This window comes from Xenopus laevis, chromosome 9_10L, assembly GCF_017654675.1.
Source record: "Xenopus laevis strain J_2021 chromosome 9_10L, Xenopus_laevis_v10.1, whole genome shotgun sequence".
Taxonomy (NCBI): domain Eukaryota; kingdom Metazoa; phylum Chordata; class Amphibia; order Anura; family Pipidae; genus Xenopus; species Xenopus laevis.
This window is the reverse complement of record NC_054387.1, coordinates 113,757,148-113,771,335: the sequence shown is the minus strand read 5'-3', so window position 1 is coordinate 113,771,335 and position 14,188 is coordinate 113,757,148. Positions and strand designations below refer to the sequence as shown.

The 14,188-nt window shown below is 41.8% G+C and overlaps 1 protein-coding gene across 1 annotated transcript in view; it reads left to right on the top strand.

Annotated features, from left to right (window-relative positions):
- The first annotated feature begins 7,894 nt into the window (after positions 1 to 7,894).
- LOC121398039 (flocculation protein FLO11-like) overlaps positions 7,895 to 14,188 on the top strand; it is a 158,694-nt gene continuing 152,400 nt past the window's right edge. Inside the window, exon 1 of the mRNA XM_041576513.1 lies at positions 7,895 to 10,421. Coding sequence (XP_041432447.1) covers positions 8,488 to 10,421 — 1,934 coding nt within the window. The 5' untranslated portion in view covers positions 7,895 to 8,487. The remainder of the gene's footprint in view (positions 10,422 to 14,188) is intronic.

Below are 14,188 nucleotides of genomic sequence, written 5' to 3'. Positions count from 1 at the left end.
TCACTAGCCTATCCCTGAGATTTCGTGGCCGTTTATAGGACAACAGTGGAGGTTCCTGAAATTCTGGGATATCCGGATATGCTGTACGTAGTAAGGGCCAATGTTTGTGAATTACATGGTGAATTTTCCTAGTACAGGGATGGTAAGAATGTACAAATGGTATACGGGAACTTTTTGTCCTATCTGGTAATTTGTCCTGTATGATGGACTCACGATCAAGTCCTTGCACACGCATCACCTCCTGTGCAAGCATCTGTCGTGGATACCCTCTTTGTTTGAATTTTGTGGACATCTCTGTCACCATGTAATTCACAAACATTGGCCCTTACTATGTACAGCATATCCGGATATCCCAGAATTTCAGGAACCTCCACTGTTGTCCTATAAACGGCGACGAAATCTCAGGGATAGGCTAGTGAAAGCCGATCTGGGCACTCAACGGGTCAATACACAAAGGGTCTTAGCACCACTGACAAATGGTATGTTCCCATGTGGCAGGTGTAATCAATGTTCAAGTGTTATACGCACTAATGTCTTTACCCACCCACATACAGGAAAGAAGTTCGAATTGCGAGGTCACTATACATGTGATACCGAATATGTGGTCTATATGCTTAAGTGCCCTTGCGGGCTTGCATACGTTGGGGAGACGGTTCAACCTATACGGGATCGTATCAGTCAACATAAATCCACGATCAGAAAGGAGGTACTAAAATGACCAGTACCAGCCATTTCCACTCGGCACGACATTCCATGGCAACCCTCAGGTTTCTTGTTTTGGAGTCTATTGCCCCCCCACGTCGGGGGGGCAATAGACTCCTACAACTCCAAAAAAGAGAACAATTTTGGATACATACATTGCAAACATTGTCCCCTAAGGGGCTTAACAGAGAGTATGATCTATATGCTTTCATGTGATTGCTAGGAATTTCTGTAACATAGTCTTTTGGGTGGTTGGGGCTAATTGAATATGACATCACGCATAGTCTTATAACCTTTAAAACTTTTGTTTCACTTACCACTGTTGTGTTATATTGTTTAAGTATATGGTCATTGGTCTATGTGTATTACATGGTTAACCACGTCCCACCTATGGGAGTGGCTTGAACTTATGGCTTTAAAAGGATGTGATGTCATTTAAATCTTTATTGCTTGATAAAGAGGCGGGAGCTTCGAAACGTTGTACTTATTACTTGCTTGATAAAAGTTTTTTCTTGATGAACAAGCAAGTTGTCTGGACTTTTTTGATAGATATATAATTTGTCCTTTGGACTAGGTCACAGACCAGGGTTAATCTCCACTCCATTTTGTTGGTTTATATATATATATATATATATATATATATATATATATATATATATATTGTTATGTTATGGGTAGCCGAGGATTAGGAGAGTATAACAGCGCTTTTTTTAAGGTCCCCTTTAAGATCTCACCTCTGAAAATACTGGACTACAGCCCCCCAGCATGCTTTAACCCATGATAATAATTTGGATTATGCTGGAGCCCACTTGGTTGCCATGTCAGGGTTCCCCACACCAACCCGTGACCCCCCACCCTAAGTACAACAACCCTCCAAAGGCCCCCGCCCTGTGTGTACCTTTCTTACTGCAAGACGTTAAGGTGGTCGTGGGCCAGGAGGGGAGGTCAGGGAGAGGCATGGGGAACAGGTCTGGGCCTTCGGACCCATTAGGTTTTTACCTGGTGGCCCGCAGGCCCAGTCCGACCCTGACGACTAAAGTAATGCAAAGCCTGCAGGACTGGAAGGTTTACTGGTGGTTTCAGGCTGAATTATGATACATACTGCCCCAAACTCAAACATGGGTGCCCTTGTTTGAGTTTGGAGCAGTATCTATCATAATCAGAGCCAGATTTACATAGCGGGTGCCCCTAGCCCTGCTGTCGTTCATCACTCCCGCCCCCTCCCATTTATTCGCTCTTATTTCCATCATCAGGACCACAGCAATTGTGATTGGTGCATGCAAAATTAAAAAAACTATCATGGTTGGGCAGCATGCCGCCTCTTAAAATCCTGATGCCCTAAACCTGGGCTTTGGTGGCCTCTACACAAATCCGGGCCTGATCATAATTGTCTTTTCTGGCAGACTCCCTCATTGGTGGATTAATGTTGAGCAAAAGCCTGGTTGGTCAGGGGTGAGGTTAATGTACGTGTAACAGGGTTAGTTAGGATATTTAAGGTCAGGACCTTTGCAACCCTCACCCTTAAAGGAACAGTAACACCAGAAAATGAAAGTGTTTTAAAGTAATGAAAATATCATGTAATGTTGCCCTGCACTGGTAAAACTGCTGTGTTTTCTTCAGAAACACTACCATAGTTCATATAAACAAGCTGCTATGTAGAAATGGCAGAAATTGAAAAAAGGCTGTATGGCACAGGTTAAATAGTGGATAACAGATAACACCATTATGTTCTACAGAGCTTATCTGCTGTGTAACCTGAGCCTTTTCTCCTTTGAATGGCTGCCCCCATTGCTACACAGCAGCTTATTTATATAAATAATAGAAGCGAATAGAAGCAAACATATTCGTTTTACTAGTGAAGGGCAACACTGCGTTATATTTTTTTTTAAACACAAATTTTTTGATATTACTGTTACTGTACAGTAACTGTTAGTGTTCCTCACCTTCACATCACATGGTGCGTTTGCGTCTAAATAGTTGTCTCTTGCAAATTCCCTTTGTGCTCTTTGCCTTCCCCTTTGATCAAACATTCCACCACCCGTATCCTTTAGGGATCTTTCAAGCAAACTAAGCTGTTGTTTATTATTTAATGATGTGCCGTGAATAATGCAAGTTAATTGATTGAAAACCTTGCTTGATGCAGCCAGCTTAATGTTAGAGCAGAAGGTGCATAGACAGCAATTCAGTTTATTAATGACAATAGTAAGGATTAAGCCAGAGCTTTCTCTGTGCTTCCAACACCTCGTCCTAATTGCTCGCTCAGGACATTACGGTGCCACCTCACAGACGACTTCCACCGTTTATGCCTTTTTTTTATTTTATGGTTTGTAGAACTGTATTATCTTACACCCTTTGTATATTTTTTTAGTGTTTTTGAAATCCATTATACAAAAAAATCTTCTTCTGCCCAACTGGCATTTTTTGAAAAGGGATTATTCGTTTTTTTCTCAGGATATTCCAGACCAAAGCTTGTTGATAAAAAGATATCCCCTCCTAAGCTGCGGCACTGAGCTACAGACACTGTAAATATTATTAAAGGGAAATATTTCTCTTTCAAACGTGCGGTGTCTTTTTCTCTATATTCATAGAGTGTGCCCCTTTTCAGTAGACTAATATTGCTTTTCAGCAGGGGCAGGCCTAGGGGAGGCTGAACTGGGACTTGTAATTTGAACAGTTTTTGTGCTTTTATACTTGAAACTAGGGATGCACCAAATCCACGAATCCTCGGTGAAAGACTCGGCTGAATACTGAACCGAATATAAATTGTAATTTGCATATGCAAATTAGGGGTAGGAAAGGAAAAAGTGGAAAGATCTCTTTTTTGTGACGAAATACTGAATCCTGGTCGAATCTCGAACCGAATCCTTGATTCAGTGCATCCCTACTTGAAACTCTAGTGCTGGTGGGGGATGAGGGTATTGTGGGTGTGTTGGAATAATGGTAATTTATATTGAATGACTTTATATGGAATGGATGAGGATGAGGCCTTAGGCGCCTCACCAGATCTGAGTTGGAGGACAGTTTTGAGCAATGGAATGACCAACAGGCAGAGGGAAACCATGCCCTCCCTACTCACATCATGGAATTCCCCTAACCAAAAAGCTCTGACTTACGGAAAGGCCATCTCCCATAGACTCCATTTTATCCAAATAATCAAAAATGTTTTCATTATTTCCTTTTTCTCTATAATAATAAAATAATACCTTGCATAGTTCCCCTTTAAGACCAAAAAGCCACTTACAAATAACGTAATATAGTGCATCAATAATAACAACATATCACATAGTGATTGCCTAAGTGTCAATGATGGGGGAAAAAATGACCTTGTGTGCAGTGTTAAACAGGGGAGTGTGTCTGTGTCTTTGGGCTTCCAGGAATCCTCTTTTATTAAATAATCCCTCAAATGTTTAGATCTTTTGTATGCAAGCATAAATGGTTGTTGGAACAACCCACCATCTGGCAAACAGGACTGTAAAACATGCCAATGTTTTCTAATAATACTACTAATATATTTACTGGCAGGAGGCAATTGTTTACACAGGCCAATCTGGACTCATTCTTTAATGTTACTTCTTATTACCTGATCCCTGATGCCCAGGATAAGGCATTTGTTTGCAATGGTTTATCATATTTCCAATACACTCCTTGCGCCTATTACTGACTATTCCTTGTAATTTGTGGAATGTGTCTGTGGCATTCGTTTATAGTCCTAAGGTGGGTCGGGTACAAGCGGTTTACCCGCAAAAGGGCGGTTGTGAGTAGGACTTTCGGATGTGGATATAGATGAAGGTTGGCAAGTTTGTGGGTCAGGCAAGTTCAGGGCCCCATCCCAGGTCACTCATTTAGAAAGCTGCATATGCTCCCCAGTCTCCCTGTGCACTACATGTTGTGGGAGGGGGACCGGGTGTGGGACATCGGGAGGGTGGGCCCTTGAAATGGCAAGGAGGGCCCTTGGGTTTGCACCCCTGGACATCCCAGTCCCACTTTGGCTTGGAGGTTGGGCTGTGAGTCTTATCTATAGCAAGTCTTACTCGTTTATACATTTTTTAAAATGATTTTTTTCTGCCCCTGCCCACATATGATGATGTTGCAGATAAAGCAGTTGTGGGTCAAGTCAGGTAGCAGGTCCAAGCAATTAAAAATGCAGGTTGTGGGTCTGGGTGTGGGTTCTGGGTCCCAGGACCCAAACAGGACTCTTCATTGAGGGTTTAATAACAGATAAAAGTGGTCAGAACATATGACAGTATTTTTTATCAGCCTCCTTCCTGAATAAATTGAGTTTGCACCGTTCTCCCTGCATCAGTACATAAGCCCTTAATATTCTGCAAACACAGTGCAAGATAAAGCAGAGCCTGATGCACCACAATGAGAGGAGGCTATCATTAGCAGCCAATATACATATTGCACATCACTTTGCAGGAATAATAAGTTGTCCTGGAAAAAAGGAACTGAGCTGCTCTAACACCCTACTTGCCGATATGCGCAGTCAACCATAAAATATATATATGATGAAAGAAAAGAAAATATTTGATCTGTTGCTACACTGAATACAAAAATGTGTCCAGCTGGGAGCAGCAAAGAGCTTGTATTCTCTCCAGGAACATCCACAGTCCTTGATCTGACTTGTTAGTATTTCCTACTTTTTTTTTTTTTTACAAGCGATTTATAGTTAATATTTAGATAATATTTATTATGTTTTTGTTTTTTCTTTTTCAAATGTTACTGGTGTTGTGAAAACCATGACATGTTTGTACAAAGCAAACTCCGGGCTTCAGCTCTAATTGGAACAACAGAACAAACAATCCACAGCCTTGAGGTTTATTTCAAACTGACCCATAAGCCATTTTTGGCTTTTAAGCATGGTTAAAAAAGTATATATATATATATATATATATATATATATATATATATATATATATATATATATATATATATATATATATATATATATATACAGAATGTAGGCAAAAAGCACTGAACCACAATGGCATAGAAGTAGAGGGTTCAATCAATAAGTGTATACACCACACAATAGAGAACATTTGTGTACAAATGTTTTGGGATACAAGTCTCATGTAGGTGCAGTGTTAAATGCTATGTGCCCATTAAAGTTCCACTGCTCATCTATACTAGCACTGTTACAAGGGCCACCATCAGTAATCTCGGGCCCTAAGGGGCCCAGGTTATAAATTACATTAGCTTCTGGGTGGTGGACCCTGCTAACAAGTAAAATAGGGCCACAATGAGAAAGAAAGGCCCCTTGCATCCCTGATTCACCCAGGCCAAAAACTCTGCCCATGATTCACAAACACTTCCCACTCCCAGCAAGCCTTATCCATTTCACAACCCATGTATTGTGATTTCCATCTCATGTTTGCTGACTGCAATACTCCCTGTACTTCACTGATAAAGGCCCTGACTGTAACCCGTAGCACATCCTCTAGTCTAGTGCATTATGAGCAAGATTTATAGCTCCCTGGTGCAATGGAGCCAGTACCTACAACAGCTTTAACTTACAGGGCTCAGCTAGCTGTTACACCAGTTGATTTGCATGCAATATGAGGGTGTGTAAGTGTACATCCATACCCAGGCAACCTGTAGCCCCTTCTCTCACCAGTCCATCCATGTATGTGCAATTTAACTAATCTACGCAAATCTGGGCATCTCAGGTATTTGGTGCAAAACTTAACTGCAGTGAGTGCACTGTTGCTGCTGGAATAATTCTGGGAAGGAATGCTACACTGTGGGTAACAAATTGCATGTGACTGTTTTTTTCACATTGCATTATTTTAAGAATGGCAGGCCCGATATAGTACACATAGTTAAAATGTAAGAGGCATCAATTGTGTTTAGCCTTTTTAGTAATTTTCAGGATCCCCCTGACAACCTGGTGCATATTTTGAAAATATCACATAGGGCTTATTTTCTGCGCTTTGGGAAGACAGGAACTTGCCCACTCTGTGACAAAAACAGGGCCCAGAACATTGCTCCCATAATTTGGCCAATTTTATAGGATGCTTTGCTTTCCTTGATTCTTTTAGATGTAATGCAGGGTGACTGATAGTAGAAAAGAACCCTGGTTGCATATTATAAACCCCCTCAAAATTTGGGATTAAGAAATTTGCCATACACATACTGTGTACCAAAACTACTTAGCAGTCAGTGCACCTCTGGAACGCCTATACCTCCTGCCCCCTCCCCCCCACAAATCACAGGGTCTGTTGAGTTCCCCCAATAACTTGACTCCAACATCAGATGAATGGGGTCAAGTGTTCAATACAGTGGGAATACAGGAACTTGTCCATTCTGGGAAGGACCCTGGTTGCATATGTTTCAGCCCCTCGAATTTTAGAATTAAGAAATTTGCCATACACATATACCGAAATAAAAACTACTTAGCAGTCAGTGCTTCCCTGGAACCCCTATACCTCCTGGGCCCCCCACCAATCACAGGTTGTGATGGGCGAATTTGTCTTGTTTTGCTTCACTAAGAAATTTCATGGGTAATTCACGAAAAATTAGCGAAACGCATTGAAGTCAATAGGCCTCAAAGTTATTTTGAAACACATAAATTTTGACGCCCGTAACGATTTTTATAGGTGCGCCTATTTTGTCCCAATACATTATAGTCAATGTCCGTCTGAATAATTTTGATGCGTGACAATTTTTATGCGAGCGACTATTCTGATTTTTTTGGACTCGACGGATTTTTGGCCGGCAGTTTCACGAATTTATTATTATTTCTGCGAAATGCGGAAATTCGCCACAAATCCACACCTGTCCAATTTATTTGGCCATCACTAATCACAGGGTCTGTTCCCCCAATAACTCGACCCCCAACATCAGCTGGGTGGGGGTCAAGTGTTGAAAGTTATAGGGGTGTAAAGGCTGCCTTTTATAAGCGGTAAATATACACTTTTGCCTCTTTAATCATTTGGCTTATGACAAATAATAATAACACTGAGCCAAAAGACTCGCCCAGTAGCCTCTTCTCCAGCAATCCCAGTGCAAATAGCCAAATGGATAAAGAAATAAGAGAAAGGTGTCAGGGTACTTGTTTGCACTGATATCCTGCGCTAACTCACAAGCCTTTCCCTTCATGCCCCAAGCAGCCTATAGTTGGTGTCTACACGAGCACGTCTAGCCCTTTGCGATGGATTCTGCCTGAGGACTGTGAATGTCGCACTTGCCTGGTTGCGATCAGTCGGGAGTATGTGCGCAGCATAGAGGATGAGCGGTCAGCGCTGGGAGCAGGTGAGTGCGGCTTTGCCAGGCACATTGGTGGGCGAGTCCCTGCGTGCAAAGGGCGGAGCTCAATTGTTGCCTCCTGTAGAGCAGCGCTAAACCCACAGACGCTTCCTTGCGATTTAAAGTTCCTGCTTCTGTTGGGAGAACTGACCTGTCTGCAACAGGCGGCTAGTCGGAAACAGGCTGTGGAGCTGCTGTACAACTCGGTCATTGCCCGGCTGTGGACAGGAGAGAGAGAGAGCCATTTTGCGACTGGAGAAAGGGCAGTGGACCATGTGTTCATTCGTGACCCTTACCTGGCAGTTTGGAGCTGACAGTCAGTCGGGAGATCTTTTCCCCCGGGAAGCTGCTTTTTGCCTGGAGCGTCGGAGCCGCTGAGATCGAATCCGTACAATTTGGTCTCTCATCCAGATTAAACCGATTTCTAATTCTTTCGGGGTCCCCGGTCGGTTTCTTGGCAGCGGCTGTTTCTTGCGGCGGCTCCATGCACGATTTTGGCTGAAACCATGTCTGCTGGTCTGGGACTGGCGATCCGCGATGGCCCGGTGCTGGCCCGGTACTATCCTGTTCTCTTCTAAAGCTCCACGGAAACTTGTGTTTCTTTTCACCTTGTCCCTTTCTGTCACTTACCTCTTCTACAGCCTCCTCAACTGCTACAGCTCCTTACAGTTCCCGCTGCAGGACGCCAGCGACTTCTTGCAACCAGAAGCTGCAATCAGCCCTACGGACATTATACGATCCGCCTCCCTCAAGCCCGACACCATCAGCCGATCTTTCCCTTCTCTCCCTGCATCCAGGAACAGACAACCAGCCCCTGCCAGGACAGCAGAAAGGAATATTCACACTAGCAGCAGCAGCATCAGTGTCCCCCAGAGTAATACAACCAGGACAAATAACAGCACTAAGCAGCTGTCCCCCGAGCAGCCTGGGATTGGTGTCACCATCACCAAGGAAAGTGATTTGGAAATCAGCACTGACCCAACCACTGCTGGACCCACCATCTCTCAATTGGCCATCAGGACTTCCAGAAATGTGAAGTCCCCTCATGTACCCCCTGCTACACAAACATACCACCATCCCAGCGCCTCTTCATTACAATCTGACCCAAGTTTCCACAGTGACAACTCCAACACTGACCCCCTTTTGGGATTTCCCTCTTCCCCCAATCTGAACACTGGAGATTCGGATGCCGACCTTCTGCTTCCCCCAACAATTGTGGAAAAGGTCGATGTAGAGAAGAGCTGGGCACAAGCGGCTGTTGGACATTCTGTTCCCTCCTCAGTAGAGAAATCCAGCACCTCTAACAGGATCCCCATTAACTCTATAGCAGAGAAATCCAGCACCTCTAACAGGATTCCCATTAACTCTATAGCAGAGAAATTCAGCACCTCTAACAGGATCCCCATTAACTCAATAGCAGAGACATTCAGCACCTCTAATAGGATCCCCATTAACTCAATAGCAGAGAAATCCAGCACCCTGGACAGCGACCCTATTCAAGCTACAGCAGGAGAAATCAGCACTTTGGACAACGACCCTATTCACTCAACAAAAGGAGAAATCAGCACCTTGGACAGCGACCCTATTCAAGCTGTAGCAGGAGAAATCAGCACTTTGGACAGCGACACTATTCATTCAGCAGGGGAGAAAGTCAGCACAGCGACAGATAAACGCAGCGCTTCCAACAGCGCGACCCTCACTTTCCTCTTACAGACAACTAGCACTTCGGAGTCGGAGAGTATCACCGATCAGCAGAATACCAGCAGAATTCCCTCTCGCCCTGCTGTACAATCCAGCGCTTTCTCTGCTAATGATCAGTCAGAGGATTCCCATGTTCCTAGATCTGAAAAGGCAAATAGTAAAAGCTACTCTTCTCTAACGTTTGATAGAAAATTTGGAGGTGGGGAAGGTACTTCTGTATCCAGTAGCTCTCCAGTCTTATTGGGTCCAAGCGCTGTGGAAAGCCATTCTGGGTATTATACATTTCCCAGAGAGTTTGGAAAGTCTGAAAGTGCACAGCTGCCCATTACAGAGACAACATATGGCAAAGCTGAAGACTACAAACAAGAGGACCCCACCAAAACATGGGAAGCCACATCCAGCTCAGCAGAGACCTTAGGATCCCCTGATCTTGAGGGGGATGAAGCATACAAGTCCATGCGAGGTCTTTCCTACTGGGACAGAACTCCATTGGCGGCAACAGAAATGATCCCCGAATCTCACACTGGGGCTTTGGAGAAGGACACTCAGGAATCCAGCACAGCAGAGGAAGAACTCAACCGCATATTCCCCGTCAATTGCACCCCTGAGTATGGGGAGAAAAAATTGCCCCAAGCAATCATTATAGGGGTGAAAAAAGGGGGCACTCGGGCTTTGCTTGAAGCTCTCCGAGCTCATCCAGACGTGAGGGCAGTGGGGGTCGAACCCCATTTCTTTGATAGGAACTATGAGAAAGGATTGGAGTGGTATCGGTAAGTACAATGAGACCCCCCCCCCATTTAAAGTGATTGACAGTTTGCAGGCATTGCTTTACTAGTGCCCAAATTGCAGTTATAGTGCAAAGCTTTGTGTGCACAACTGATGGATGATATCATGTGGATCAGTAAACACAGTCTTATATATTGATGTGTGGTTGTGGTTTTAAGAAATGGTGTTATGATTCTGTGACTTCAACAGTCACTGCAGAAATGTAAAAGGAAAGGAGATAAATATAAATATCATATTTCCTGTTCTACTGCCTCTCTCTGGTCCCATAGAAACCACCATCGTAAAAGTATACACCAAATAAATCCTGCATTCAAAATAAAACATGCACCCCCCACCAAAATAATTAAACTAAATTAAAATTCATTTTTTCCCAGTCAGAATAAAGAAATGTATGTATTAAATGCATAAGCTGAGAGTTAAGTCAATATAAATTGAGGCTTGAATGGTATCAAACAGAGTAACCCATATCAATCAGGAACATTTACTTGTTGCTCTGTTTTACATCAGCTGTCTATTAGCTTGACTTGCTCACTGAACATTTGGTCTTGTCCTCTTTAGACATATGCATATTGCAAACCTTTACACATTGCCCCTTACATTAATCTGGGTGTTTATTTGGGTGCTAGTCCTATTTTTGGCATGTTCAGACTATTTGCCAAAACCACTTTCCTTTAATGTTAACAAGTGCAGAATACAGGCTGTGTCGTGTGGATATTTGCTGGTAGTAACGGCCCTTTAGATTGGTGACACTTCCAGGTGGAACCAGGCTGATCTCATGTTAGATATCTGTCTAATGCAAAGTGTTCAATGAAAGATTTTGGTGTGCTGCATTTGAAGTAGCAAGTTGTCTGCAAGCGCTCCATTTATCGGCAGGATATTTATCAGTTTCCATCTCCCATCTCAGAAGAAACAGCCATGTGACTTTGGAAGGAGATTTATTGCAGCCTCCAGCCTGTTACTCTTTTTAGGCATTTATAGGACTTGTACTTCTATATTGTACTTTTATATATATATATATATATATATATATATATATATATATATTATATATATATATATATATATATATATATATATATATATATATATATATATATATATATGCATTGGAGGGCACACACATAAGGAGTTATACACCTGGGTGCAATACAGTAATACAATATCCACCGAGAAGAATGGTGCTGCACACCAGGATTTATCATGAAAAAAAGTCAAAGATTTATTTGATCGATATTTTGGTCCTCAACATGGACCTTTATCAAGGCATATATATATATATATATAGGACATGTATGCATTGTTATTTGTATTTTAATTCTTTAATCTTTCTGAAGGGTTAACATTGTGCAACCCATTAATCAATCTATGTATGATTCGGTCAAACTGATATTGTCCAGAGACAAGACCAAGCTGGCCATACGTGGTCTGACTGTCAGAATATCCAGCGGATCAGACTACGGGCCAGTTGGTTGAACTGTACAATGTGGCACCCATGCTGATGCAAGATTGCACCATTTTTTCCCATTATAATGCTACATGGAACAGTAGGCCTATTCAGCCTTTATGATATATATATATATATATATATATATATATATATATATATATATATATATATATATATATATATATATATATATATATAGATAGATATATATATAGATAGATATATATATATATATATATATGGAATTATATATATGGAATTTTCTTTTGGGTGATCAAATGTGGTGCAACAGCAGTTTGGTTTGGAAACAGTATGAAAAAATTTATGTGTTTATGTGCTCCATTATGATCATTATGCAGCACACAGGAGCTGTCGCTTTATATAACCAATATACCAGTGAATATATATTATTTGGAGTGCAGGGTTACTCCAGTGCTTATTTAGGCTTTACACTGGGTATATTCTCCTGTTTTAAAAGTGCCTGCAAATGGCAGGTCATTTCTCCTCCAGCTGAAAACACCCTGTTTACCACAAACCCAAGAGAAACAGTAACTTTATTTAGCCTAAAAAATGCACATTTTTAGTTCCTTTTTTGCTTTGTCTCTGATACTGTTTCCTTACAGGTGACCACAAATCTTTTCCCCTGTATTCAAAATATTTACCTCCATAGTGTACAAAAGCTACATTGTGCAAACTATTGTATGCAGCACATTTACTAACAAAGGCACAACTTTGAACCAATGCAGTAGCCATAGCAACTAATGCTTGTTTTTCAGAGATCTAACATCGGTAAGGAATGAAGGATCAAAGCCAATTGTGGATTGTGGTTGTTATGGGTTTTCGACATTGGTGGGAAGTTATTCCCTGTAAGTCATTAACTGAGGGGGGCTATTCATACTGTATAAAGGTTCAGCTAACGAGCCGTACAAAAACAATAGCTGCTAAAGGTTTTTACAAATAGTATTGCACTAAAACGCTATGTTAAACCCCTGGGCTTTGTTAAGTCATGGGCTTTATCAGGATGCCTTATTAGTAAAGTTGAAATAGAAAGAATGAATGGAAACCTTTCTCCAAAGATCTTTGACCAGAAATGAAAGGGGGGGGGGGGGTTTGAGACATTATTAACAAAGATCTCAGTTTGGAACATGTTAACTAACTAAGGAGCCCATTTAATCAGCTATTTAGTCTAATGGCTTTATAGGTATCGACCTCCCTTGCCAATTCTACCTCCTATCTCTGGTGTATTGGAAGGCAGAGCCACTGCCTCAAAAAGGTTTGCTCACCTTTGAGTTAACTTTAAGTATGACTTAGAGCAGGGGACCCCAACCTTTTTTACTCGTGAGCCATATTTAAATGTAAAAAGACTTATAGAGCAACACAAGCATGAAAAAGTCCATGGGGTGTCAAAAAGGGCTGTGATTGGCTGTTTGGTAGCCTCTATATGGACTGGCAGCCTATAGGAGGCTCTGTTTGGCAGTACACCTGTTTTTTATACAACCAAAACTTGCCTTCTAGCCAGGAATCCAAAAATAAGCACCTGCTTTGAGGCCACTGGGAGCAACATCCAAGGGGTTGGTGAACAACATGTTGCTCGTGAGCTACTGGTTGGGGATCACTGACTTAGAGGGTGATATTCTGAGACAATTTGCAATTGGTTTTCATTTTTTATTATTTGTAGATTTTGAGTTATTTCGTTTTTTTAATCAGCAACTCTCCAGTTAGCAATTTCGGCAATCTGGTTGCTAGGGTGCAAAGTACCCTAGCAACCATGAATTGATTTGAAGAAGAGACTGGATAGTCTCGAGAGGGCCTGAATAGAAAGAGGAGTGATAAAAAGTAGCAATAACCATACATTTGTAGCCTTACAGAGCATTTGTTTTTAGATGGGGTCAGTGACCCCCATTTGAAAGCTGGACAGAGTCAGAAGAAAAAGGCAAATCATTCATTAACTATAAAAAATAAATAAAGAAGAGCAATTCAAAAGTTGCTTAGAATTGGCCATTCTATAACATATTAAAAGCTAAAGCTTAAATGTGAACCACCTCTTTAATTATATAGTGATTTTACTCTTCATGAACCTACTATAAATCCCCTGAAAATGTTGCAGCCCTAAACACACTGCCTTAACAGGGGACAACATTTCCCATAGGCTAAACAAGACATCTCTAAAAGAACAGAGAAACCACGAGAAATTTATATAGAGAATTCACCTGTAGCGAATCTATCACTGTCTGATGGGGTTAGCCGCTCCTGTGTCTTGTTTGTGTCTGTTGTGTCAAGAGTTCATTCCATTACAACCTCCCC